The sequence below is a fragment of the Girardinichthys multiradiatus genome, chromosome 9 (assembly GCF_021462225.1).
Source record: "Girardinichthys multiradiatus isolate DD_20200921_A chromosome 9, DD_fGirMul_XY1, whole genome shotgun sequence".
In the NCBI taxonomy this organism is placed as follows: domain Eukaryota; kingdom Metazoa; phylum Chordata; class Actinopteri; order Cyprinodontiformes; family Goodeidae; genus Girardinichthys; species Girardinichthys multiradiatus.
The window spans coordinates 12235640-12263031 of record NC_061802.1 but is presented as its reverse complement, the minus strand read 5'-3'; the positions used below and the strand labels follow the sequence as shown (position 1 = coordinate 12263031).

At 39.3% G+C, this 27392-nt stretch overlaps 2 protein-coding genes across 5 annotated transcripts in view; one reads left to right on the top strand and one right to left on the bottom strand.

Annotated features, from left to right (window-relative positions):
• LOC124873680 (regulator of nonsense transcripts 1) overlaps nt 1-3064 on the top strand; it is a 42606-nt gene extending 39542 nt beyond the window's left edge. For both annotated transcript variants that reach the window (XM_047374523.1, XM_047374522.1), the window contains exon 24: nt 556-3064. The gene's annotated coding sequence lies outside the window, so the exon portion shown is untranslated. The remainder of the gene's footprint in view (nt 1-555) is intronic.
• ddx49 (DEAD (Asp-Glu-Ala-Asp) box polypeptide 49) lies at nt 3056-25447 on the bottom strand. 3 transcript variants are annotated; one of them, XM_047374535.1, is made up of 14 exons: nt 25426-25447; nt 20178-20261; nt 18563-18686; nt 17700-17785; nt 17283-17404; nt 16910-17097; nt 15441-15581; nt 9804-9879; nt 9487-9563; nt 9292-9389; nt 9078-9152; nt 4930-5018; nt 4674-4745; nt 3056-3288 (listed from the first exon to the last, which is right to left on the bottom strand). In XM_047374535.1, exons 1-14 carry the CDS (start codon nt 25430-25432, stop codon nt 3130-3132), a joined length of 1398 nt encoding a protein of 465 aa, XP_047230491.1. In that variant the 5' UTR covers nt 25433-25447; the 3' UTR covers nt 3056-3129. The 3 variants fall into 3 exon arrangements, with proteins under 3 accessions (XP_047230491.1, XP_047230490.1, XP_047230489.1); XM_047374534.1 differs by lacking the exon at nt 25426-25447 and adding an exon at nt 25242-25266; XM_047374533.1 differs by lacking the exon at nt 25426-25447 and having other exon boundaries at nt 20178-20440.
• Between the last annotated feature and the right edge of the window lie 1945 nt (nt 25448-27392).

Genomic DNA, 27392 nt, shown 5'->3' with positions numbered 1-27392 from the left:
CCAAAATACATGAATGATTAAAACTGGAAATCAATAATTAAAATGTTAAAAGCAAATATAATCGCTTGATTGTCCTGTGTTACAGGATTGTTTTGTCTTTGTCAGCTTTAACCACCACAGTCAGTCAGATGCTGGGGATTATTTGACGGCCCATAGTCACAGTTTAAAGCAGTTCATGGACTCTAGCACAGGAAATATGAAAGAATAAATACTGGAATAATTATTATATATCTGATCAATTCTATTGAATTGGTGCATTTCTTAATAGGTTTAATGGCATATTGATACTTTTATTTCAATGCCTGAATAAAAACATGTAGTTTTCAGTTGATGATTTAATTTGATGGGGGAGGTCAGTTATAATTACAAATAGGGTCAGGTTGGTTAGGAATGAGGTCGTCTCTGAGTATTAACATTTTATTTTATCTAGCATGATTTAAGAGTGATAAAAACTGAAGAAATCATTAATAGACAGCTGCTTTAAGTTTGTTCTCATCTTTCTCACTTTTTTCCTCTAATTGAAAAGTGAACTTTGACCTGTTCGGTGTCTTGCAGGTTGCCTGAAGAAGGGAGCTAGGCTTGAGCTGAGCTTAGTTCATCAGCTTTTTAATCTGGGAAATAATACAAACATAAAATGGATACCTGTTTTCCTCTGCTACATCCGAAGCACTACCAAGTGAAAGCGACGGGATAGCGAAACCAAACCGATGACCAGCAAGAGAAATGGGAGGGTAGATGAAGAGAGCACTAACAGACGGGCAGCGAGGCGGAAAGAGGCCGCGTGAACAAGCAAGAGGCAGGAACCGAAGCCCGTGCTGAGTGAAGGAGGAAAGTCGAGGATCTGGCGGCATCTGGTCGGGCTGCTGAGGGAAACAGATGAGAGATCTACGGTCTCTCCTGAGAATCCAAAAGAGGCTCAGCTCCCCAACCCCAAATCCACCTTTTACACTCGCAACTTCTGGGAAAGCTCCAGGATCAAAGCCAATCAGTGGAATTTTGAAGAACTCTAAATTTGGACAGAAATGGTGTCAGAAAGCTTTCAAACCAGCAGCACAAACAATAAAAAATCCCCATGCTGGAGGTTGGTTGTCTGTCAACCTGCCTTAGTGTCCCAGAGAATTAAAACAAATTCGGTTAATCGTGGGAGGATAATCCACTGGGCCCAAACACCTCGGCAGCCTCTGAAGGAAGCAGCAGTCGACACACCCTCTCAGAGAGGACGTAGGAACACTGGTTTCTGTGCTCAAGTCTGATGTTGAAATACCTTCATTTGCCTTGAGAACCACTGGCTCTTTCACAAGGTCTTCAATGAGGTGGATTCGACCGCGAGTCAGCAGTGGACATGGCACGCGGAGTTCAGACAGGTTTTTCCAGGCATAAGACGCGAATCCCGCCGATGTCGTGATCGTTACGGGACAGTTCTTCTTCTCTGAATACCTTTCTTACCACAGAGCACAAAATTGCAAAAAAAAAAAAAAAAACAAGTCGGTGAAACGATCAAACATGACCAGCAATGAATATTTGGCTTGGTGTCATTTGATGTTTCTGCTAAGGCTTTTTCCTATGGTAATCTCAAGACAGCAGGGGTTGTTGGCGTTTTGCTGTGTTTCATGACCAGATGTCTTTTTTCTTTTTTTTTTTTTTACTGTACTCTGTATGCTTAGATTGGCGAATGCTCAAATGCTTGTGCAGAGGGATTTCTCAGGGGAAAGTGGATTTTCTTCCACTCCCATCAAACAAATCCCTGCTTGAGTTGGGAGAGACAAAGTGTGGAGGGAAATGAAGGATGAATCTAAAAGAGGCCCAAAGGCTGTCGTGGCAATCAATCCACCCGGGGGGGGGGGGTAGAAAAGGAAGGTGGCTGAGGGTGAAAATGAAACTGGTTCAGTTCATTGCCACAGTTGGAAAAATTTTTTAAAGAGAAGTTGTGGCTTTTTGGAGCCAAAATGAACGTTCTGTGTTTATAAAATCACTTTTTTTACATGAAGAACAGCCACATCCAACAACCTTGTAGTTGTAATTGGGTATGAGATTAACCCTATGATTTAAATGATGGCAAGATAAAATACAAAAATATTAAAAATAAATCAGTGCCTAAAACCATTCAACCTTCAGATAAACAGCTGCAGCACAGACATGAATGTAGTCAGGAGTCAAACTACCAGCATATTACAACCTGTTGGAGCAAAGTACGCGCAGAAAGGAGTTCTTGTTTCAGTAAATCAGCAGGTGATGATAAATCAGCTAGGTTGATGTTGGTTATGATTAAAAGCCACCTTCCTTCTCTGTGGAGTGAAAAAACAGGCTGGTAGAAATTATTTTACCTTCAGGGGGTGTTTTGATTTGTGCAAAGCTGTTCTTGCGTTATGTATTTTATTCCTTTGGAGATTTATGATGTTCTAGTTTCCTGGAGATCTGTGTGAACCTGTAAACGTTTGTGAAATCAGTTGCTGCTGTGTGCATCATGATCAGTTGGGTGTCTTAGTCTTTTTGGCCCATTTTACTAAAATCTGTCTTTTGTAGCAAGTTGCTGACTAGAGAAACGAGGCAGAAGATAGTTTCCTTTCTTCATTTGGACTTTTGTATCCTCAAACTGGGATTGTAGTTTTGTAAGCAACACTTTCTGAATATAGTAAGAATGTAGTCCTCACCTGCTTCTCACGTCTGCAGACATGTGACAATCTTGTTCCAGGTAGATGATGCTTAATCACGAGTTTTTGTTGACATTATCCAGCTCTCATTTGTGCTCTAAATTATTTTAACCTGCTCCACCTAAGGCCTAACATGTTGATAGCTTTAAAGGTAACACCGCCATGATATCGTTTCGTAGTATTTCCATCTGAGCGGCGGCCTGTTGAGACGCGCTGTGATTACTTTAGAAGCGATTCAGTAGATTTGTTCAAACATCTGCACCCAGTCTGAATATTTCAGTTCAAAGATTAGATTTATGGATTTAATGTGATGTAAATAACATTTGAAGCGGTGAATATTGTTTGCAGTGCTGTTTCATCACAAGACGGTGGTTCCCTTGTTAAACTGAAACAATAAAAGGTGGTCGATTTGAGCTTCAAGTTTATTTGCACCAGATATTCTACAGAAATAAAACTTATATACATCAGGCAGCTTTTATCAAGCGGTCAACTCTGCCTTTTTGTGCTTAGTCTGTTTCTTCTTCAGCTGTCCATGTTTCTGTCTCTGAATGCTCTCTTGGATTTTCTGTTTAAACTTCTTCTTCTGGCTCCTGATCTTCTCCAGCTCAGCCTTCCTCTTGGCCTCCAGGTCTGGGTCCTGAAATGGCAAAAAGGTCACAAATTAACAGCTTCAGTCGGACTAGTTTAACAGAAAAAGTGGTGACTAAGGTCCTGCTGTCTAGTTACTGATATAAGTATTTTAAAATAGTCCTCTATAGGTTTACTATAAGAAATCACAATCATTCAAAACAAAGCTCAAATTCATTAGTTGTATTTCAAGTATCTCAGAATTTAAAATGTTTAAGACCAAATACAAACTAATACAGAAACATTATAGCCCACAATTATGAGGAAGACAGCTAACTATAACTGTCCAGCAGAAGTCACTGACACCCTCCACAAGGACAGTAAGCCACAAACCGTATTCCAAGCATCTTAATTAAAAAAGTTAAGTGGAAGGAAAAAGTGATTCAGACATGAAAGGAAAAAATGTGCATGAAAAACAGGGATAACTGCAGGGTCTCTGAAGCAAAGTCCGAGTCTAGGGAAGGTTTACAAGGCATGGAGTACACTCCCTATGTTAAGCGACTCCTGAACCAGTGTTACTAGGCGTGTTTTGGCCGAGTTAAAGAGAAGGACTAAAGTGTTTAAATGTGTTAGACAAAAGTTTCCATTTAATTTTCAACTCGAGTCAGAGGAGCAGAGAGACACAGGATCCATGTTGATGTAAGTCCAGTGTGAAGTTTCCAGTTGGTGAGGGTTTGAGAAGCCATGTCATCTGCTGCTGATGGTCTCTTGTGTTTTATCAAGTCCAAAGGCACTGCAGCCATCTACCTGGAAGTTTTAGAGCACTTCATGCTACCTTCTGCTGACAAGCTTTATGGAGACACTGATTTCATTTTCCAACAGGATTTGGTACCGGCCCACATTGCCAAAAGTACCACAAGCTGGTTCAATGACCATGGTGTTACTGTGCTTGATTGGCCTGCAAACTGCCCAGACCTGAACCCCACAGAGAATCTATGGAGGGTTGTCAAGAGGAAGATGAGACACCAAACCCAACAATGCAGATGACCTGAAGGCAACTATCAAAGCAACCTGGGCTTCAGTTACACCTCAGCAGAACCACAGGCTGATCTCCTCCATGCCACGCCGCATTGATGCTGTAATTCATGCAAAAGGAGCCATGATCAAGTATTTAGTGCACATACTGTAGAGTACAAGGGGAAATGTTTTAGAAGGCTGACATTTCTCTATTAAAGATATATTTTTATTGGTCCTAATCACATTTTCTGAGAAACTGAATTTTGGATTTATATTGGCTTTAAACCATAATTTCTACATAAAAAAAATAAGTAATGAAGCTATATTTGTCACTTTCTGAACTGTATAACTACAATAAATGAATTTATTGTAGACATTCTAATTTAGTAAACATCACATGCTTGTGTTGTTGTTTAGCTGTTAAATAGCTGCTCTCACCTTCCCCTCCAGGATCAGCTGTTTCCGCTTGTTAATCTCCTTTTTCTCGTCAAAGTCCGTCGATTCAAGTCTCTGAAACAGAATTTGAAGTAGAATCAGTTCATTTTTCCGCATCATGGTTTTCTAGGAAGCACCCAGCAACAACTAGAGAACGGTTTCTTGTGGAACTAGTGGCTTTAAATTCCAGCATTTTCACATAACCTACATTATACTGCTTCAAAATACATAAATATGGAATATAAAGAAAAGTTCTTACAATTTCACATTCACGGCGGGTCACGTTGACCTGTGTTAGGATCTTCAAGACTTCTTTCTCCTCCATGGGATATTCTATCAGCTTCGTCTCTAAAAAACAAGTTTTAATCGGAACATGTTTAAAACCCATCTAATTTGAACCTGCTGGTTCTTAATGTGCTTAAAATACAACACTCAACTTTATCATGCAGGGCTAATGACTCCTGCTCCAATTTTTAATAAGAGCTGTAGGCATGAGATGAAGCAAACCATAGTATTGCTACTGCATGACCCGTTCAACATGACTGAGATTAGAGCTGCATATTATCAGGAAAACTGCAATACTATCGCTGAGTTCTCCGATGAGAATATCCATTAAGGAACCTGGACTGGACATCAAGGCCAGTGAATGTGCTCCCAGTAGGTGAAATATATTCTTGGCATATAGGATTAGTATCCATGGCACCTGAAGTATAAAATCTCACTAAATATTCTACTTGGGCAGCCTTTTGCTGCTCTAACTGGATCTCAGAGGAACACCACTTCAAACCAAACATTAAAATACACTTTAGAAACGTCTCCAATTTATGTCTAATTATACAGAATCCAATCTGGCATGATGCTGATCCCAGACATACTCTGGGATACTAATTTATTACATTACATTTGTTTTTTTTTTTGCTGCACAAGTGGCCTTTTTTTTGCTATTTTTTTCAAAGCAGGCAGACAGGTATGGAAGCAAATCGTTACCATATTTCAAATGAAAAAGCATTTTCAGAAATGCTTTTTCATTTTAAGAATGCGGCTGCGTTATTTGACCCATAAATAAAATTAGTAATCAATCATCCTATTTGCATTTGCATTTTCTTCTTCACGACTGCACATTTTATGCCATAATCAAAAAGAAAACAAAGCAGACATTGCTTTTTCGTTTTCGTGGTCTGCCCGCAAAGTCCTGCCCAGAACTCGAAAACGAAAAAGCATTCCGAGCTGCGGGCGCAGAAGAGTGACGTCAGCAGCCGCCCTTCCTCAGCTCCCTGCTGACCGAGCTACCCAGCTTGTTCGGTAGGAGGCGCTGTGCACGTCTGCAGTGCATTACATTGCAAACGTGCCGCGAAATTGATTGAATTGCAGCAGGACCGAGCTCAATTTGTGGCAGTGGCAGAACTGGTAGTTCCGGTGGCAAGCTGCCACCGAAGCTGCCACCGGAACTGCCACAGTCTGCCGCAGGGTGGCACGGGATTCCGCGAGGATGCCAGAAGGAGCCAGGTAAAAGCTTGCCATTGCGGTTGCCGCTGTTTTTGTGGAAGCTGATGCTGATTATCGGCAAATGGGTTGTCATTATTGTTATAGCCTGTTACCTTTAAATAATGATTTCATTATTGATTATTATTTAATAAACAGCTTTAGACCCATAACATAAGGTGATTGTATTTACTTGACATGGAAAATAAATAGCACTATGTGTATGTGTGACGTGTTGAAAGGATGACGAAGATTTATTACACAAACAGCCGGTTTATTATAGAGCATGAGCGGCTATTCTGAATCGTCACTCACAGAAAATTATAAATAAATGCTTAAAAACACGCTGGATGTCCCAGGCCATAAGGATGCCACCGGAACTGCCAGTTGTGCCACTGCCACAAATTGAGCTCGACCCTGCTGCAATTCAATCAATTTCTCGGCACGTTTGCAATGTAATGAACTGCAGACGTGCACAGCGCCCCCTACCGAACAAGCTGGGTAGCTCGGTCAGCAGGGAGCTGAGGAACAGCGGCTGCTGACGTCACTCTTCTGCGCCCGCAGCTCGGAATGCTTTTTCGTTTTCGAGTTCTGGGCAGTACTTTGCGGGCAGACCACGAAAACGAAAAAGCAATGTCTGCTTTGTTTTCTTTTTGATTATGGCATAAAATGTGCAGTCATGAAGAAGAAAATGCAAATGCAAATAGGATGATTGATTACTAATTTTATTTATGGGTCAAATAACGCAGTCGCATTCTTAAAATGAAAAAGCATTTCTGGAAATGCTTTTTCATTTTCGAATTTTACATTTCAAATTGAATTTTGGTATCTATTTGCTGGGGCATATTTTAAAAAATAAATCTCAAAAGTATTTTTCTTTTTCATTTTAATTAAGTGAAAGAATGAGCAGTCTTGAAGAAGAAAATTAAAATGCAAATAGGATTATTGATAACTAATTTCATTTATGAGTCAAACAATGCAGCCACATTCTTAAAATGAAAAAGCATTTCTGAAAATGCTTTTTCATTTGAAATATGGTAACGATTTGCTTCCATAGACAGGAAGTTGGGTGGAGCGAGGGGGAAGACATGCAGCAGAGGTCTCTGTGGTCGGGAGTCGAACCCGGGACGGAGGCCTCCATATACAGGTCCTTCTCAAAATATTAGCATATTCTGATAAAGTTCATTATTTTCCATAATGTCATGATGAAAATTTAACATTCATATATTTTAGATTCATTGCACACTAACTGAAATATTTCAGGTCTTTTATTGTCTTAATACGGATGATTTTGGCGTACAGCTCATGAAAACCCAAAATTCCTATCTCACAAAATTAGCATATCATTAAAAGGGTCTCTAAACGAGCTATGAACCTAATCATCCAAATCAACGAGTTAACTCTAAACACCTGCAAAAGATTCTTGAGGCCTTTAAAACTCCCAGCCTGGTTCATCACTCAAAACCCCAATCATGGGTAAGACTGCTGACCTGACTGCTGTCCAGAAGGCCACTATTGACACCTTCAAGCAAGAGGGTAAGACACAGAAAGACATTTCTGAACGAATAGGCTGTTCCCAGAGTGCTGTATCAAGGCACCTCAGTGGGAAGTCTGTGGGAAGGAAAAAGTGTGGCAGAGAACGCTGCACAACGAGAAGAGGTGACCGGACCCTGAGGAAGATTGTGGAGAAGGGCCGATTCCAGACCTTGGGGGACCTGCGGAAGCAGTGGACTGAGTCTGGAGTAGAAACATCCAGAGCCACCGTGCACAGGCGTGTGCAGGAAATGGGCTACAGGTGCCACATTCCCCAGGTCAAGCCACTTTTGAACCAGAAACAGCGGCAGAAGCGCCTGACCTGGGCTACAGAGAAGCAGCACTGGACTGTTGCTCAGTGGTCCAAAGTACTTTTTCCGGATGAAAGCAAATTCTGCATGTCATTCGGAAATCAAGGTGCCAGAGTCTGGAGGAAGACTGGGGAGAAGGAAATGCCAAAATGCCAGAAGTCCAGTGTCAAGTACCCACAGTCAGTGATGGTCTGGGGTGCCGTGTCAGCTGCTGGTGTTGGTCCACTGTGTTTTATCAAGGGCAGGGTCAATGCAGCTAGCTATCAGGAGATTTTGGAGCATTTCATGCTTCCATCTGCTGAAAAGCTTTATGGAGATGAAGATTTCATTTTTCAGCACGACCTGGCACCTGCTCACAGTGCCAAAACCACTGGTAAATGGTTTACTGACCATGGTATCACTGTGCTCAATTGGCCTGCCAACTCTCCTGACCTGAACCCCATAGAGAATCTGTGGGATATTGTGAAGAGAACGTTGAGAGACTCAAGACCCAACACTCTGGATGAGCTAAAGGCCGCTATCGAAGCATCCTGGGCCTCCATAAGACCTCAGCAGTGCCACAGGCTGATTGCCTCCATGCCACGCCGCATTGAAGCAGTCATTTCTGCAAAAGGATTCCCGACCAAGTATTGAGTGCATAACTGTACATGATTATTTGAAGGTTGACGTTTTTTGTATTAAAAACACTTTTCTTTCATTGGTCGGATGAAATATGCTAATTTTGTGAGATAGGAATTTTGGGTTTTCATGAGCTGTATGCCAAAATCATCCGTATTAAGACAATAAAAGACCTTAAATATTTCAGTTAGTGTGCAATGAATCTAAAATATATGAATGTTAAATTTTCATCATGACATTATGGAAAATAATGAACTTTATCACAATATGCTAATATTTTGAGAAGGACCTGTATGAACCGTACGCTCTACTGCTGCACCACGCCCACCAGTAATTAATTTAAAAATCAATTCAGTTCCTACCAATACACCAATTCAGTTGTTACAAGGTCATCCATGTAAGGAAGCCCAGCTTATTGCATCAAGTTACTGGTTTTGGAGCAAGCACTCCAGGTGTGACTTACTCGTCTGCTCCTCGATCGAATGGACCAGGTGGATGTCGTACTGTGTCACCAGTGTGATAGACACTCCGTTTCTCCCTGCAGAAGACGATAAAATGTTCTTCAAAAATCACATTTATTCCACAAGTTCCTCCCAACGTGTTAACTAGCAATCGATCTATTCAGAAATGGTAAAAGATGTTCAGCGTTCCATATTTCCGCAGATGCCTCCCAGTACCTGCTCTCGCTGTTCTTCCGACTCTGTGGATGTAGATCTTGGGAACCCCGGGGGTGTTATGGTTAATGACAGCCTGCACAGTTGGAATATCCAAACCCCTGAAAAACAGAGCAAACAGAAAAGCATCAGAACAACCCTCATACCTGTCTTTAAAAAAATATCTTGAAATCTGGTGAGTCCTCCAGGATAATTTACCTGGCAGCTACATCCGTCGCAATCAGGATTTTATAGACACTGGCCTTGAATTTGGCAAGGTTGGCGAACCGTTGTTTCTGCAGAAAGTAGAGGATGGTCATTTATTTTTACATTTTCTGGTTTTAATGGTTTGAATCTGCTCTTGTTTCCATCTTATCACCAGGTTTTGACCCTTTTTACAATGACAAACCTTAGTGATCAGAAGCTGCAGATTTAGGTGCAGTTTCCATCAGTTAGTGGTTGGTGTCGCTGGCACGGTACATTTATAGCTAAAGAGAGACGTTTCTAAGCCACGCGTCTCTTCTGACTAGTCTCACCTGTTTCATCATGGAGTGCAGAGAGATTGTAGGGAAGTTAAATGCCTGCAGCATCATAGTCAGAATCTGGCAGCTCCTGAAAGTTTCATTGAAGAATGATTTAGTTTTCTTTACATGATCAACACACCCAATGACTTCAGGGTTCTTTAATATATGTATCAATAAAAGCTAAATTAAAATGATCCAAATCCCAGAGCATCAAAACAAAGTTGTACTTGTTTAATTTCAGAATGCTTATTATGAATTTAATCCAGTTGGATAGACTACAAGCATGTCTTGAAGACATAAAAACTTGGATGACTTAAAAGTTTTTGCTTCTAAATTCAGACAAGACAGAAGTTGTCGTCTTTGGACCGGAGTCTTTAAAAAAGAAACTGCTTAGTCAATCACTTAACCTGGATGGCATTAAATTGACCTCTGATAATAAAGTAAAAAACCTTGGTGTTATTTTTGACCAGGACATGTAATTTAAATCCCATATTAAAACAGGTTTCTAGGATTTCCTTCTTTCACCTCCAACATTGACAAAATTAGAAATATTCTATCTAGGAGTGACGCTGAAAAACTAGTCATTGCATTTGTTACTTCAAGGCTGGACTATTGTAATTCGTTACTATCAGGATGTCCACAAAATGCAGTTAAAAACCTTCAGCTGATCCAAAATGCTGCAGCAAGAGTTCTGATGATAAATTAAAAAGAGAGATCATATTTCCCCCATTTTAGCTTCCCTTCATTGGCTCCCTGTTAAATCCAGAATGGAATTTAAAATTCTCCTCCTCACATATAAAGCCCTTAATGATCTAGATCCATCATACATCAGAGATCTGATTGTTCCATATGTTCCTAACAGAGCACTTCGTTCTCAGACTGCAGGTTTACTGGTGGTTCCTAGAGTCTCTAGAAGTAGAATGGGAGGCAGATCCTTTAGTTATCAGGCTCCTCTCCTGTGGAACCAGCTCCCAGTTTTAGTCCGTGAGGCAGACACCCTGTCTACTTTTAAGACTAGGCTTAAAACTTTCCTTTTTGATAAAGCTTATACTTAGAGTGGCTTAGGTTATCCTGAGCTTATCGTTATTTTTTACCTCCGTCTTCTTCCCTCCCTGTTGGTTGGAGTAAGGGGGAATCAGGTTTAGCCTAAACTGGCTCAGTTATGGTTGAGGTGCAAACACACCCTCCATTTCTGCTATCTATATGACCCCTTCTCTTTTCCAATGGTTATGGTCAATCTGACAGAGAGAGGTATCCCAATCCTTGTGGTTTTTAGTATAACAATGGCCATCAGTGGGTTCAAGATGGGCAAACTTTATCAGTTTATTATTTTACTTAGTGCCCCTACACATGGCCTGTTGTGGGGTGGCCGGGCTCTGGCACTCGGTGGTTTGATCTGGCCTCCCCACCGGGCCCGCGCCCTTCGGACCCTTTGTGGGGTGTCTTGAGACGACATTGTTGTAAATAAACTGAAACTGAAACTATCTCTGTAGTTATGCTGCTATAGGCTTAGGCTGCTGGAGGACATAATGACCACTTTCACCCTCTTCGCTACATTCTCACACTACTCTCCAATTTTGCATTATTTGCTGTTATTTCAGCTTTTAACTTTGTTCTCTCTTTTCTCTTTCTAGAAGCTACACCTGGCTTGACTCAGTATCTACCTATAACACCTTTCTGGAGACGGGCATCGTCCAAGCTTCTGCTGGCAACAACTTAATGCTCACCCTCTACCGATGATCCACATGGCCCTGTCTTTTAGTGTTTAACCCTTTCTCTCTCCTAGACATAGCTACTAACTGAGCTTAACTGTAACTAATTATATGTGCTCTCTTTCAGACTCTAACCTTGAAAACTGGCTCAGAGTTGATCTGTTCTTTCTTTCTAGGTGAAACGACTAAAGGAGCTACATTCATAAACATTTACTTTTCCTTCCCATAGAAAGGACTCCTAGATCAATTCAACTCAATTCAAAAATACTTTATTAATCCCAAAGGGAAATTAAATGTTGTTATAGCTCATATTATTCAGGTTTCTTCAAAGAGCCGTTGTAGATGCTGATGGCTGTGGGCAGGAAGGATCTCCTGTAGCGCTCCGTCTTACAGCAGATCTGAAGAAGCCTCTGACTGAAGACACTCTGTTGTTGTAGGACAGTCTCATGAAGAGGATGCTCAGGGTTCTCCATAATGTTCTTCCTTTTATGAAGAATCCGTCTTTCCACAATGATCTCCAGAGGTTCCAGAGGAGTCCCCAGAACCGAACCAGCCTTTTTTATCAGCTTGTTGAGCTTTTTTAAGTCCCTGGCTCTGATGCTGCTTCCCCAGCAGATGATGGTAGAAGAAATCACACTTTCCACAACAGACTTATAGAAGATATGCAGCATCTTGCTGCAAAAACCAAAGGACCTAAGCTTCCTCAAGAAGTACAGTCTGCTCTGTCCCTTCTTGTAGACAGCTTCACAGTTGCATCTCCACTCTAGTCTGTTGTCCAGGTGAACACCGAGGTATTTATACTCCACCATCACCTCCACTTCTTCTCCCATGATGGAAATAGTTTTTGACTTATTCCTGTTTCTCTTAAAATCTACAATTATCTCCTTTGTTTTAGTCACGTTAAAGATGAGATGATTGTTTCCACACCATGCCACAAAGTGGTCCACCACCTTCCTGTACTCAGCTTCTTGTCCATCTCTGATCCACCCCACAACTGCAGAATCATCCGAGTATTTCTGCAGATGACAGAAGTCTGTCTTGTACTGGAAGTCTGAGGTGTACAGAGTGAAGAGGAATGGTGAGAGTACAGTCCCCTGTGGTTCTCCTGTGCTGCTGACTACCTGGTTAGACTCACAAACCTTCAGTCACACAAACTGTGGTCTGTTTGTCAGGTAGTCTTTGATCCAGGAGATTGTTGAGGCCTCCACCTGAGTCTTCTGGAGTTTCTGACAAAGCAAATCAGGTTGGATTGTATTAAATGCTCTGGAGAAATCAAAGAACATGATCCTCCCAGTGCTGCTGGTTTTGTCCAGATGACAGTGGGTTTGTTGAAGCAGGTGTATGATGGCATCTTCAACTCCAACTCCAGAGCGATAAGCAAACTGAAGGGGGTCCTGATGGTTTACTGTTTGCTTACTCAGGTGGCCCAACAGGAGTCTCTCTAGGACCTTCATAATGTGAGATGTCAGGGCAACAGGTCTATAGTCATTGAGGACTGATGGGTGAGTTTTCTTTGGTACCGGAACAAGACAGGAGGTCTTCCACAACACCAGAACCTTCTTCTGGGCCAGGCTAAGGTTGAAGAGGTGCTGCAGAATCCCACAGAGCTGCTCTGCACAGCCGTTCAGGACTCTAGGGCTGACATGATCTGGACCTGCAGCCTTATTCCGATTCAGTCTCTCCAGTTGCATCTTCACCTGACTTCTTGAGACACACAGGTGGAAGGGGAAAGCAAAGGAAGCATCAACATCTTCTGATATAGTTGAAGGCAAACATGTACAAGCAGAAGGGTCTAGGGCTGAGGTGGAAGATAAAACATTTGAGGTGTTACTGGACAGCTGTGGATCCTGTGGGTCAAAGGAGGGTGGGATGTCTGTTTGGCTGTGAGCAGGAGAGGAGGATGCTGAGCTTGTTTCTGAATTGAACCTATTGAAGAATGTGTTCAGTTCATTGGCTCTGTCCAGACCTCCATCGGTCTGATCATCCTTCTGCTTGAAGCCTGTGATCTTCTTCATCCCTGTCCACACATCTCTGATATTGTTTTGCTGGAACTTGCTCTCCAGCTTCTTCTTGTACACCTCCTTGCTGTCTCTTTATCTTGACTTTAAGTTGCTTTTATAAACTCCTTAATAATTCTCTGTCTCCCTCTCTGAAGGCTCTTTTTTTCTTGTTAAGCAGGTCCTTCAGGTCACTGGTGATCCAAGGTTTGTTATTGGGGAAGCATCTCACAGTTCTGGTGGGGATGATGTTATCCACACAGAAGTTTACATAGTCGGTTACACACTCAGTCATGGCATTGATGTCCTCTCCATGTGGCTGGCACAGTGCGTCCCAGTCTGTAGCCTCAAAGCAACCTTGCAGAGCTTCTTCAGCTTCCTGTGACCATTTTCTCACAGTCCTCTTTATTACAGGTTGCCTCTGAACAAGGGGCTTATATTTCGAACAGAGACAAACAAGATTGTGATCTGATTTGCCTAGAGGAGGTCTTGCTGTAGAGATGTATGAGTCCTTGACATTTGCATAAAACAAATTCAATGTTTTGTTTTCTCTGGTAGAGCAGCTGACAAACTGTTGAAACGTTGGAAGTGTAGCAGAGAGTGAAGCGTGGTTAAAATCACCAGAAATTGCCACAAAAGCATTGGGGTTTTGTGTCTGTAGCTTAGCAACAACTGAGCTGATGGCATCACATGCAGTGTCAGCAACAGCGGAAGGTGGAACGTAAACTGTTGCCAAAATAACCCTGGTGAACTCTCTGGGTAAATAATATTGACGAAAACTTACTGCCAACAGTTCAATATCTGGACTGCAGAGATGACACTTCACAGTAACATGTCCTGGATGACACCATCTGTTGTTCACAAGTACTGCCAGTCCACCTCCTTTACATTTGCCGCTCCTCTTTAAATCTCTGTCTGCTCGTATGGTTAAAAAGCCCGGCAGAGAGACGCTGGAGTCTGGGATATGATCCTGCAGCCATGTCTCAGTAAAACACATGATACTGCATGCCCAGTACTCTGGCTGGGTGCTTTGTAGGGCTTGGAGTTCATCCAACTTGTTTCCCAACGATCTCACATTGCCCATCATAATCGACGGAAGAGATGGTTTGAACTTCCTGCTTCTCTCTCTTCTCTTAGCTCCTGCTCTGCATCCACGGCGTCTCCTTTTCAACTCATCAGGGATTTGGGGTTGTAGCTGAAGTATTATTTGAGCTTTTGAGATCTTAATCAGCTGCTCCCGGTTGTAAGAAACAACCCTGTTGCCATGGCAATGCATCATAACAAATGTCCAAAAATAGAAAGTATTAAGAAAAATCCTCCAAGCTGCACAGCATCTGACACTGGAGTGGACAGTCATCCAAAAAAAATCAACTGTATCCACCACAAGAGGAATAGTTCCCAAAAAAGAATAAATCAGAATCAAAAGTAACAGAGCTACTCCAACCTGCTGCCAGGTTGAGCGGCGCAATTCTAGAATCTGTGCTTCTTTGTTCTTTTTGTGTCTCTGCTCTGTTCTCTCTAACCCCCAGTAGGTCGTGGCAGATGGCCGCTCACACTGAGCCTGGTTCTGCTAGAGGTTTCTTCCTGTTAAAAGGGAGTTTTTCCTCTCCACTGTCGCTACATGCATGCTCAGTATGAGGGATTGCTGCAAAGTCAACGCCAGTGACTGTCCACTGTCTCTACATGTACATCCAGGAGGAGTGAATGCTGCAAGTCACTGACTGGATGCAATCTGCTGGGTTTCCTTAGATAGAAAAACTTTTTATCCAATTTGAATAAATAACTGAATCTGACTGCACTGTTCAATTGTTAGGATTAATTGGAATGTATGAACCTGACTTTTGTGAAGTGCCTTGAACAACATGTGTTGTGAATTGGCGCTATATAAATAAACTGAATTGAATTACTTGATATGCTAAATATGTCTGTGGGCTCCTTACTTGCACGTGTTGGTGAAGATGATGATGGACCAGTCGTCATGCTGGTCTGTGAATGTCTGGATCAGATGGACCAAGTAAGCGTCCTTCACCTTCTCTGGAGTGAGGATGTATCTCTGGTCCAGCTCTTCCACTGTCCGCGTTCTAACAACAACAACAACAATATTCATAACAATCCCTGTAAACACTGCTGAGAGGCCAGAATCTACAAAGAGTTGGAGGAAACAATTTTTCTTCATTTCAAATTACCCTTCTCTCTCCCATTTAGATCCATAACTGTGTTTTAAATTCAAATTTTGACATTAAGTAATACTGAATGCAAAAGAAAAAGTATTCCAACCTTTGCAACAGCAAAGTATTTAACAGGATTTTATGTGGAAGACCAAAACAAAGTGAAGTGTAAGGAAAATAATGCATGGTTTTATTTACTTTTACAGGTAAAATCCAAAAGGTTTCCATTCAATCAATACTTTGTATAACCACCTTTCCCTCCACATCGAACCCTTTGGGGTATTTTCATTAACTTTGTACTCAGAAGTTTGAAAACTTGGTAACTTGGATAACAAAACAAGTATTTAGGAAAATGCCCCTGAACAGGGAATTTTAACAGAGAAAGTGGGAGTTGCAATGTGGCCTCTGCACATATAGAGTGTAATTAAAAAAATAATTAACCAGTGGCACACAAGGCTGAGGAAAATATCTATTTGTCAACATTTCAAAAAGCGAGTCCCACTGATTTGTTTACGTGCAGTTCTAATATTCTTATATCCAAGCTTCTGGGTCTGAAAGCATCATAACACCATTGTTATCACACTGTCCCCATCATAAAACATGGTGGTGGCAGCATCATGGTCTGGGAATGCTTTTCATCAGCAGAGTTGATGGAGATAAATACAGAGCCTTCTTGGAATGCTGCAAAAAACTTGAGAGGTTTACCTTTCAGTAGAACAACAGCCCATGAATATTAAGCAGGTCCTACAATGGAATATTTTATATAAAACCATAATGTTTATGCATGTTAGTATGGCCTAGTCAAAGTCCAGACATAAATCAAATTGAAAACTCTTTCAAGCAATCTGTATAAACAAATTGGGACAATTTCAGTCTCTAGATAGAAGACCTGCAGCTGTGGGTTGAATACACCCACAATTTAATTTAAAAAACATCAGAAACATTATAATTTGTTTTCCTCTGCCTCACAATTATGCACCACTTTGTGATGGTCTTTCACATAAATAAAAATAAATTCTAATTTGTAGCTGCAACATGAAAACAAATGTGAAAAAAAATTGAAAAGGGTATGAATACTTTTGAATGTTCAAATCGTTTTCATTTTATTTGGATAAGAACATTTCAAATGACTCGCTGGACAGGTTTTCTTTTCACAAGTACGCAGATTCAGGCCAGAGAATGTTGCTGAAATCAAACAACAAATATCCAACCTGGAGGAATCTGTAATCATCATAACTCACTCTGACGTGCTCTCCCAGAAGAAAGGCTTGTTCATGGCGATGCTCTTCAGCTCCTGCAGAGTGTCAGTGAGCGTGGCGCTGAACAGCAACGTCTGACGTTTGGCCGGTAAGATGCCCAGGATCACCTCCAGGTCTTTGGTGAAGTCGGTACAACCCTGCTCCAACAGCCTGTCTGCTTCATCTAGAATCTTGGAAAAAATAAAATAAAACAAAACAAAACAAAATGTCATAAATAGGTGGTAACCAAAAACAAAACTGTTTCAGCAACTGTAACGTTAGGGCTATCAGTTCCTGACTTCTGAGTCATAAAATTTTGTTCCATCAATGATAAAATATTTGCTTATTCCTTCTTTTTTTTTAAACCAGATCTCACCAAGAACTTGATCTTGCTCATGTTGAAAGTGTTGGAGCTCCGGACGTGATCAGCCAGCCGACCCGGCGTTGCGACAACCACGTGAGGCTGGTTGGACAGCTCCATGGCCTGGCTCACCATGTCTGTCCACATGACAACACAGAGGAAAACAGTCACTCAGGGTGAACGCTGCAAGCAGCAATGATTTAAATGGGAGCAAAGTTTACACATTATTTGGGGGTAAAGCAAGAACTAGCGTATGTACAAGCTCAAGACATCTAAACAGAAATTAAACTGAAAACAAGCAACATTTTTCACTGAATTCTGCATACAGCCCATGCATTTTAACGCTGCCTATCTGAAAAAACACAGGATTTATTAAATAAATCCTGCAGCCGGTTCTGTTGGTGTCGCTACGCGGGCGGTCCATGTAGTTACCCATTCCACCGACGACGATGCAGTCTCTCAGACCCAGAGGCTTCCCCAGAACTCTGAACTGCTCTGCAATCTGATAGGCCAGCTCCCTGCATGACATCACATAAAAAAAAACTTGAAAATGCGTGGAAACTTTATTGCTTCAAAACAGACAGATCACATTTTATCTTCAGCTTTTCATTGAGGCCATGGAATCTATAAAAAGCATCCAAGTTAAATCAAGTGCAGCTTTTTAAAACCGAGGGTATTGGAATAATACACAGAATGAAAACACATGGGTAAATATTTCACATACAAATCATGCAAGATCATCATGGCAAACAATATTCACGCATGACATTGAAGAAACAGCATGCAACTCTGCAGCGTAACATCTATGAACCAAACCTTCTGTATGAAGGCGTAAGACACTTGACCACTAAACTGCTGCTAAAATAATGCTGGTAATGTTGATGACTAGTTTACTCGTGCAAATATATTGTTTATATAAGGTCAGTTTGAAGGAGGATGCTAAATAATTTGGGGACATTGCCAGCAAACTTTAGCAGCAACATTTTCGCGACAGACTTGAAAACACAACCAACATGTCCAAAATGTCCAAAATCAAAATTGGGAGTTCATAACATTTACAAAACTACTAAACTAATTTACAAAAACTTAAAGAGGGGAGGGAAAATAGAGAGCCTGGATCTGACGGATCCAACTCTGTGTAGCAAAAAGCCCAGAGAGTTCACTCATAATGTAGAACAGTTACAGAAAAGGTATAGCTTGTGAAATCTGATGTCTTTGTATATAAACTGTGAATTAATTTATATTATAAGCCTCAGGTTTTGAAAATCAAGTCATGTGTATCTGTGGCTTCTGACCTGGTAGGAGTGAGCACCAAGCAGAAGATGCCATATGGGTCCTCTGACAGTTTCTGCAGCACAGGCAACACAAACGCCGCCGTCTTCCCACTTCCAGTCTTGGCGCAGCCCATACAGTCACGCCCTGGATGAAGAAACATACCTGATTCATCTGATCTCAAACAAACCCAATGAAAATGTTAATAACTAAGGATTTTTTTTTCCTTATCTAAGAAAAAATAAATGTAATAAACAACCGCAATGAGTCACGAGCTGCATTTAGTTTTAAACTTGTAATAATTTTTACCTGATGGACAAGAAAATAATACCCATATGTAAGAGAACATCAAGAAAAAGTTGAACTCTGTTAGACAAACCATCACTGAAATAGAATACAAAGTCGTCTATCAAATTACCAGAAGCTTTAAGTTTATAGTGCTCTGCAAAAGTATTCATACCTCTTGAACTATTTCACATTTTATCACATTACAATCACACACTTGAATGTATTTTACTTGGATTTTATGTGATAGACCAACACAAAGTAGTGCATAGCTGTGGAGTGGGAGGGAAAGAAAACATGGGTTTCAACCTTTTCCAAAACAGAAACTTGAAAGAATAAAGAAGGTTAAATAAAAATGCACACCACACTAATACCCCTAAATAAAATCCAGGGCAAACATTTGCTTTCAGAAGTCACCATATTATAAACAGTCCATGTGTGTAATTTCATCTCATTCTGATCACAGATGTTTCTGTGAGGGTTTCAAAGGCTTGGTAAAGAACATCAACATGAGGACCAGAACAAACAGGTTGGGGAAAATTGATCAGAGAAGCAGCCAAGAGACCCATTGTAACTCTGGAGGAGCTGCAGAGACCCACAGCTCAGGTGATAGAGTCATGGGGAAAGCATCATCCTATGGGCATGCTTTCCTTCAGCAGGGGAAGATGGATGAACTAAATACAGGACACTCCTAGGAGAAAACCTTTAAGAGGCTGCAAAGGACGGGTGGACGTTCACCTTCCTCCATTACAACCTAAACATACACCCAGAGCTACAATAGAGTGGCCTAGTCATAGATCACACCCAAATCCAATTAATCTGTGGCAAAACTAAAACTGATGTTTACAGACACCCTCTATCCAATCTGACTGACAATTAGCTATTTTGCAAAGAGGTATGGGCAAAGAGTTTAGTCTCTAAATGTGCAAAAGTGGGTAGAGAAGAAAGAACACTTGGAGCTGTAAATGCAGTAAAATGTGGTTCTATAAAGTACTGATTCAGAGGGCTGAATACAGATGTACGCCACACTTTTCAGATGCATCATTTTCTTCCCACTTTACAAGGATGCACCGCTTGTGGTCTGTAAAATGCAACAAAATAGTTTAAACGGGAGAAAATGTGAAAACTGTGCCTAAAACCAGATCCACGCAAATACTTTTATGACAAACAAAACAACCTCTCAATACACTTTTGCTATTAGTCCCGCATGATGATCTGTTGAACGTTTTGGTTGGAGCTTTATTTCTTTGTTTACTTTAAACCAGAAGCATAAAGATCACGCAGACAGATACGTGGATTGTAGGTTAAATGCAGCATCTGTCCTCCAGTCAAATAAAACAGACCAGCGGTTACCTTCGAGGATGGCTGGGATGCAGTTCTCCTGAACTGGAGTGGGTTTGTTGATTCCCAGCTGTTTACACTGCTTCACCAGCCAGTCTGACAGACCCACGGACGACAGGTCACCCATTTTCAAATTATATGAACACAAAAAAAGAGAACAATTGAACGTTACTGACAGCTAATCGAGGCTAAAATACTCTATTTGTGCGTAAAGTCACACATCCTCGTGTTAGGAGTCAGCAGCCATGATGTTCTTCTTCTTCTTCTTCTGTGTTATTTTTTGGCAGTTGGCAAATAACGTTATGATGTGCATTACCGCCACCGACTGGTATGGAGTGTGGTTCTTCATGGTTTTAAATCTTATTTACTATTACAACAATCAAATTCTATTTATTAATTTAGTTTTTTTGAAAAATCTAACTATAATTTGAATATGCTTGCTACCTAAACTTCTTTGCAAAGTATCTCTCAAAATAACATTTTCTTTAATACCTATAAATTCTCTCCTTAAAATTGTTCTTTCTTGTTCATATTTCTGACACTTCAATATTACATGTTCTATTGTTTCCTCCTCTCCACAATAATCACATTTTCCTGTATTATGTTTCTTTATCTTGAACAATGTAGAATTAAGTCCTGTATGTCCTATTCTTAATCTTGTAATTAATCTTTCCTCTTTTCTGCTCCTTCTTCCTGTTCTTACTTCTCCTACTATCTTGTTGATTCTGTAAAACCATCTTCCTTTCTTTTCTTCATCCCACCTTTTTTGCCACTCTTTCCTGATTCTCTGTTTAATTATATTTCTTGTCTCTGACCTACTAATATTTATTATAAAGCTAATGTTGTTTTGTGTTGCCTTCTTTGCTATCCTGTCCGCCTTCTCATTCCCTCCAACTCCTACATGTGCCGGTACCCATAAAAACACTAATATTAATCCCATTCTTTGTATTCTAAATAAACTATGTTTTATTTCCAACAAAATGTCTGGTCTACCCTCTGAATGATTATGTTTTAAACTCAATAATGCTGAACTTGAGTCTGAACAAATGATTGTTTTTAACGGTTTTATATCCTCCACCCACTGCACTGCTAACAATATGGCTAATAATTCTCCTGAATATACTGATAATCCATCTGTAACTCTTTTTCCTACTTTTATTTTAAATTCTGGTATTACAAATGCTACTCCTATTTTTTCATCTGTTGTTGATGCGTCTGTGTAAATCTGGACATAATGATAATAATTGTTTATATATTCTTGTATTATACTTGAATCTAATCTACATTTCGTATCCTTTTTCTTTTCCATCAATGCCATATCCACCACTGCTTCTGGTAACAGCCACGGTGGCACTACTGGCAAAGGCAACATTAAACTTATTTCTTTTTCATATATTTGAAATTCTTCTGCTATATTATTGATAATCCAACCAAAACTCTTAACTTGTTTTTTTTCTTTTTCCCAGCATGGTTTTAAAATATCACGTGTGGGATGATCCGGATTATTGCTTTGTAAGTTTATCCAGTAATTTATTGCTAACTGTTTCCTTCTTGGATCTAATGGCATCTCTCCCATCTCTACCTGAGGTGCTGCTATTGGACTGGTTCTGATTGCTCCTGTACAAATTCTTAAAGCTTGATGTTGTATATTGTCTCATTTTATAAGATGAGTGTTTGCTGCTGATCCATAAATTATACTTCCATAATCAATATTTGATCTAATTAATCCTGTATAAATTCTTTTTAATGATGTTTGATCTGCTCCCCAATCAATACCAGCCATACATCTCGTAATGTTTAATATTTTTTTGCATTTATCTGTGATTCTTTCTATATGTACTTTCCATATAATTTTTTCATCAAACCATATACCTAAACATTTTATATTTTTTACTTGTTCTAAAACTTGATTGTATAATTTTAGTTTTATATTTTCTTTTTTCCTTTTCTGTGTAAACACCATTATTTTTGTTTTTTCCACTGAGAATTTAAATCCTCATTGATTTGCCCATTGTTCTATTCTAATAATTTCATCCTGTATTTTCTTTTCAATAAGTTTGATATTACGACCCCTTTTCCATATAGCTCCATCATCTGCAAATAGTGAGCAACCGACTTCCTTACCAATATTTTTAAATACATCATTTATCATTATAGAAAACAATAACGGACTTATAATACTTCCTTGAGGAGTACCATTATCTATTATATATTTATCTGACAATTCTTGACCAATTCTTACTTGTATTGTTCTATTTGATAAAAAATCTTTAATCCTGTTAAACATTTTTCCAGTAATACCCATTTTATTTAATTTAATTAATAATCCTTCAACCCACATCATGTCATAAGCTTTTTCTATGTCGAAAAATACAGCTACTACATTTTCTTTGTTTATTTGTGCTCTCCTAATTTCATATTCTAAACATAATGCAGAGTCATTTGTGCTTCTCCCTTTTCTAAACCCATTTTGATTTTTAGATATATATCCATTAATATTTAAATAATATGTTAATCTATTATTAATCATTTTTTCCATTATTTTACAAATATTTGATGTTAATGCGATCGGTCTATAATTTTCTGGTTTTGTGTTATCTTTTCCAGGTTTAACTATTGGAATAATTATTGCTTCCTTCCAGCTCTGTGGCAGCTCTCCCTCCTCCCAGACTTTATTGTATAATTCTAATATTTTGTCTTTTGCTTTGTCATTAAGATGTTCTATCATCGTATAGTAAATTTGATCTTTTCCAGGTGATGTATTTTTTGTTTTCCTGGTTACAAAGTTCAATTCTCCTTGTGTAAATGGTTCATTTATTAATTTATTTGTGTCTACATTATTTTGCATTAAATCTTTATATTTCATCTTTGTGATTTCCCTACCTTTCTTTCCCTCTTCACTAATATTATTTGAACTATGAATTTTACTAAATGTTTTAGCTAATATTTCTGCTTTTTCTTTATCTTCCGTTATAATTGTATTATCTATTTTTAATATAGGATATCCATATTATTTTCTAATACCCTTCATTCTTTTAATTGTTTTCCAAATTTGATAAATTTTTGTTTCTCTTCCTACGGTATTACAAACGTTTCTCCAATATTCTCTTTTTGCATGTTTAATGATCTTTCTTACCTTTGTTTGCTTTCTTTTGTACTCAATTAGATTCTGATGAACTGGGTATGAACTGTGTTACTTTTTAACATTTTAAATGCTTTATTTCTTAATTTTATTACTTCACTACAATCTTTTGTCCACCATGGCACAATTTTTTTATCGTTCTTTCTTCCTCCTTTTTTTATTGATTCTTCTGCAGCCTGTAAGATTTTTTTACCGATATTTATATTTAAACTATTTATATCAATTGACTCATCTATTTCTTCCAATTTCTTTTGACTTAAATATTAAAATTTTTCCCAATCAGCCTTATTAAAGTCCCATATTTTATATAATCCTGTATTCCTGTTATTTATTAATATTCCTGTTATGATTTTAATGGGGTAATGATCACTGCCTACTGTTGTATCTTTGTCAATGTCCCACTCACAGTTATTAGCTAAACAATTTGATACTATTGTTAAATCAATCACAGACTCTGTACCTGTTTTTACATTAATTCTTGTTCCTTTTCCATCATTTATACATACCAATTTTTTTATTTCCATTATTTCTTCAATAACTTGTCCATTTTTATAATTACATTTTCCCCATAATGTGCTGTTAGCATTAAAATCTCCACACCAGACTACTTTTCCTTCTAAGTATCCCATTAATTCATCCATCAACTCAAATGATAATATTTTACATGGATTATAAAAATTTATTATCTTACATTTTTCGTTTTTATTGTAAATTTCAACTACTATGTATTCTAAAGTTTTACCTTTTCCTAATATCTGATATTGTATCCCTTCTTTTATAAATATTCCACTGTAATATTATCATATATTTCTATCAGCTGGGGTTCCTCCTTGCCTTACATCTGTTTCCAACTTTTTATTAATGTTTTCCCAAGATCCTTCTTTAAACCCTAAGACCTTTTCTGCTCCTCTGACTATTATTTTAATCTTTTCTGTTTTGTGTTTAGCCTGTTCAGTGCAGTTAATGACATAAGCTATGAATAATATCAGTTTTTTCACAGACATTGTAACATTTTCCTCTGATTCTACTTTTCTTTGTTGATAATCTGGAATCCTAATTTGACCTTCATCCCTTGATCTTTCTTTCTGTACATTTTTGACTGCTTCAGCATAGCTTATGTTTTTAGTCATTTTAATTTGTTGAATTTCTTTTGCTTTCTTCCTTACCTCACATCCCCCGAATGTAACTATGTTGCCCTCCACAATTGCAACATTTTTCCTGCACTTCTTCCCCACAATCTTCAATTCTGTGATCTTCTCCACACTTTGGACATCTTTGTTTTCCTTTGCAGACAGCTGCTATGTGACCATATCTCTGACATTTAAAACATCTTAGTGGTGGAGGAATGAAAGGCCTCACAGAAAAACTCAGATATCCTATTTTAACATTTTGTGGCAACACCTTTTCTTCAAAGTCTATTAAAATTGATAGGCTTCCTACTCTTTCTCCATTTACATTTTTTGTCAGTCTTTTGAGATTTTTTATCTTTGCACCAACAATGCTTTTTTTTAACTTGTCTATATCTTCCTCCAGAGGAATGCCATAAATTACCCCCCGAATGATTTTATCTTCTCCTATAATCTTCCTCTCTGTCACCGTTTTCTTGCAAATGTTTTCAACTTGTAAAGCCTTTCTTCTTTGTTCTTCAGTTTTACACACCACCAGTATATTTCCATCTCTCAAGACCTTCACCATTTCAACATCTCCTATCTTTTTTTATTTATTTCTCTAGATAGTGAAATAGGACTCAGGTTCTCTTTTTCTTCTTCATTTTTTATCTTTAATATTATTTTACATTCTTCCCTTCCGATTTTCCTCCTAACTACTCTCTCTTCCTCAGAACTGTTTTCTTCCAGCTCTCTTTTACTCCTTTGGCTGTGTAACATTTTCCCTTCTTCTGCTTTACCTCTTCCTCTTCCTCTCCCTCTACTTACTGGCGTCCATTCATCAAAGTCCATATTGTCCTCCTGTGTGTCCATTCTGAACCATTCACATACCAGTTTATGCCTTTTACTGCCACTTCCAAAAGTAAATAATTTCTACCACTGTGGGGTTCTAATTAGACCAGCGTTTTCAGACCGAAGTTTCGCGCTCCGCTCGTGCACCGCCCCCACCTACCATCCATGATGTTACGTAAGAACGTGACGCTTTACGGAAGAAAGGCGGGCGCTCATTGGTGCCCCCTGCTGGTCACATTATTTCTGAAAACATTTTTATTACACCCGAAAGAACTCAACTCTTTTATATATACATAAAGGCCAGCAGGTGGCGACAACGCTTCAATTAACCAGCAGCGGTGAGTTACACGTCTGCACTGCTAACGAGGAAGAAGAAGAAAGATTCTGTGGTTGTCAGTACAGTCATTAAAAGCACACGTGTGCTGTTTCTTCAGTATATCCTGTTACTGCCTATAAAACACACTTGAATTATTGATAATCATCAGTTTTACCACCTCTTCAAAAGCGGACGTTAAAGCAGTTTGTTGGTTTTGGAGCAAGCAGGCGTGCGTGAACTCAATGCCAGGATGCAAAGACAATAGTACTTACCTCAAAGAAGCAACTGCTGCTGACTATCAATCTGGAAAGGGTTCCAAGGGTGTTTCCATACAATTTAAAGTCATGCATCTTGTCTTTGGAAAGATTAGGGTTAATATCAGCCCCCCTCCTGTTCATTGTGTACATTAACGAATTGGGACAATTGTGTAAGATGCTAATATGCATTATTATGCTGATGACACAATTATTAACTGTTTGGGATCAATCCCTTCTAAAGCTGTTGAATCTCTGTAGAAAGCCTAATGTGGTCCAGCACACATTTCTGCAGCTAAAATGTGTTCTCAATGGTGACAAGACTAAGTGTTATTTGCAAACACCTCAAACTATCCCCACTGTGTCCACTCTTAAGGTAAATATGGAGGTGGTTTATACGTACAAATACCTTGGTGTCTTGCTTGATGATTCCCTCACCTTGAAGCCCCATATTGACAATCCTTTAAAGAATTTGGCTTTTTCTTTGGAGGTGAAAAAGCAGCCTGTCACAGCAACATTTTTTGTCTATTTTAGATTATGAAGACCTGTCATATATGAACACCTCAGCTCAATGTCTTCAAAAAAATTGACACTGTTTATCATGCTTCTCTGGGGTTTATTACTAACTGTAAAGTCCTGAGGCTTCAGTGTGAGTTGTACTATTGAGTGGGATGGTCTTCTTTGTCCACCAGAAGATTGGGGCATTGGTATAATTTTATGTATAAGGCCGTGCTTGGGCTTCTGCCCTCCTACATCTGTGACTTAATTACACGGAGAGTAATTCTTACTCTTTGCGTTCAAATGATCATTTGTGGCTCTCTGTTCCACTTCTCCGCAGAGAACTGGGAAAAGGGCTTTTGTTTACTCGGCTCCATCTACATGGAACATGTTGCAACAAGCCTTGAAATTAACTGAACTTATTTCATTGAATGCTTTCAAGTTCAGACTGAGAGCACTAGAGGTGACCTCCTTAAGTTGTAATTTTTATGGTATTTTAATCGTGTAGTTTAATTGTAATTGCTGTGTAACTTATGCTGCCTATCGGCCAGGACTCCCTTGAAAAATACATTATTAACCTCAATGGGGCTTTCTTGGTTAAATAAAGGTAGATTAAGAGAATTATGTACATTCACAGATGGAAAGCTTTTGAGAAAAAAAAGAACATTCGGTAGAAGCTTCATGCTTAGGGAAAAGGCAAGACATCCAGGAGCTTCATCTTAGACTCAACATGACTCACTTAGTATGTAAAATGTTAAAGTTTCTAACTGTGTTTGAATTGGCTGCCAGGAGAAAGTGCTTTCCTGAAAAGATTATGGCAGCATGATGAAGTTTGCAAAACTGAATCCAAATGATCTGATGAGACGAAGGTAGAAATGTTTTACTATGATGCACAGCTCAATGTTTGGCAAGAAAAAAACAGACAAAGGAAAAACAGCATACCATAACATATTTTGCCAGGGCACATACAGGGGTTGGACAATGAAACTGAAACACCTGTCATTTTAGTGTGGGAGGTTTCATGGCTAAATTGGACCAGCCTGGTAGTCAGTCTTCATT

Bases quoted from the DNA above. Each gene is read 5' to 3' on its own strand.
- ddx49 (XM_047374533.1), bottom strand. From the start codon at position 20,292: ATGGGTGACCTGTCGTCCGTGGGTCTGTCAGACTGGCTGGTGAAGCAG. The intron at 17,405-17,699 runs GTAACTACATGG...TCATGTGGACAG, and splicing joins CATCGTCGTCGGTGGAATGG to ACATGGTGAGCCAGGCCATG. The intron at 4,746-4,929 runs GTAAGAACTTTT...ATTCTGTTTCAG, and splicing joins CCCGCCGTGAATGTGAAATT to AGACTTGAATCGACGGACTT.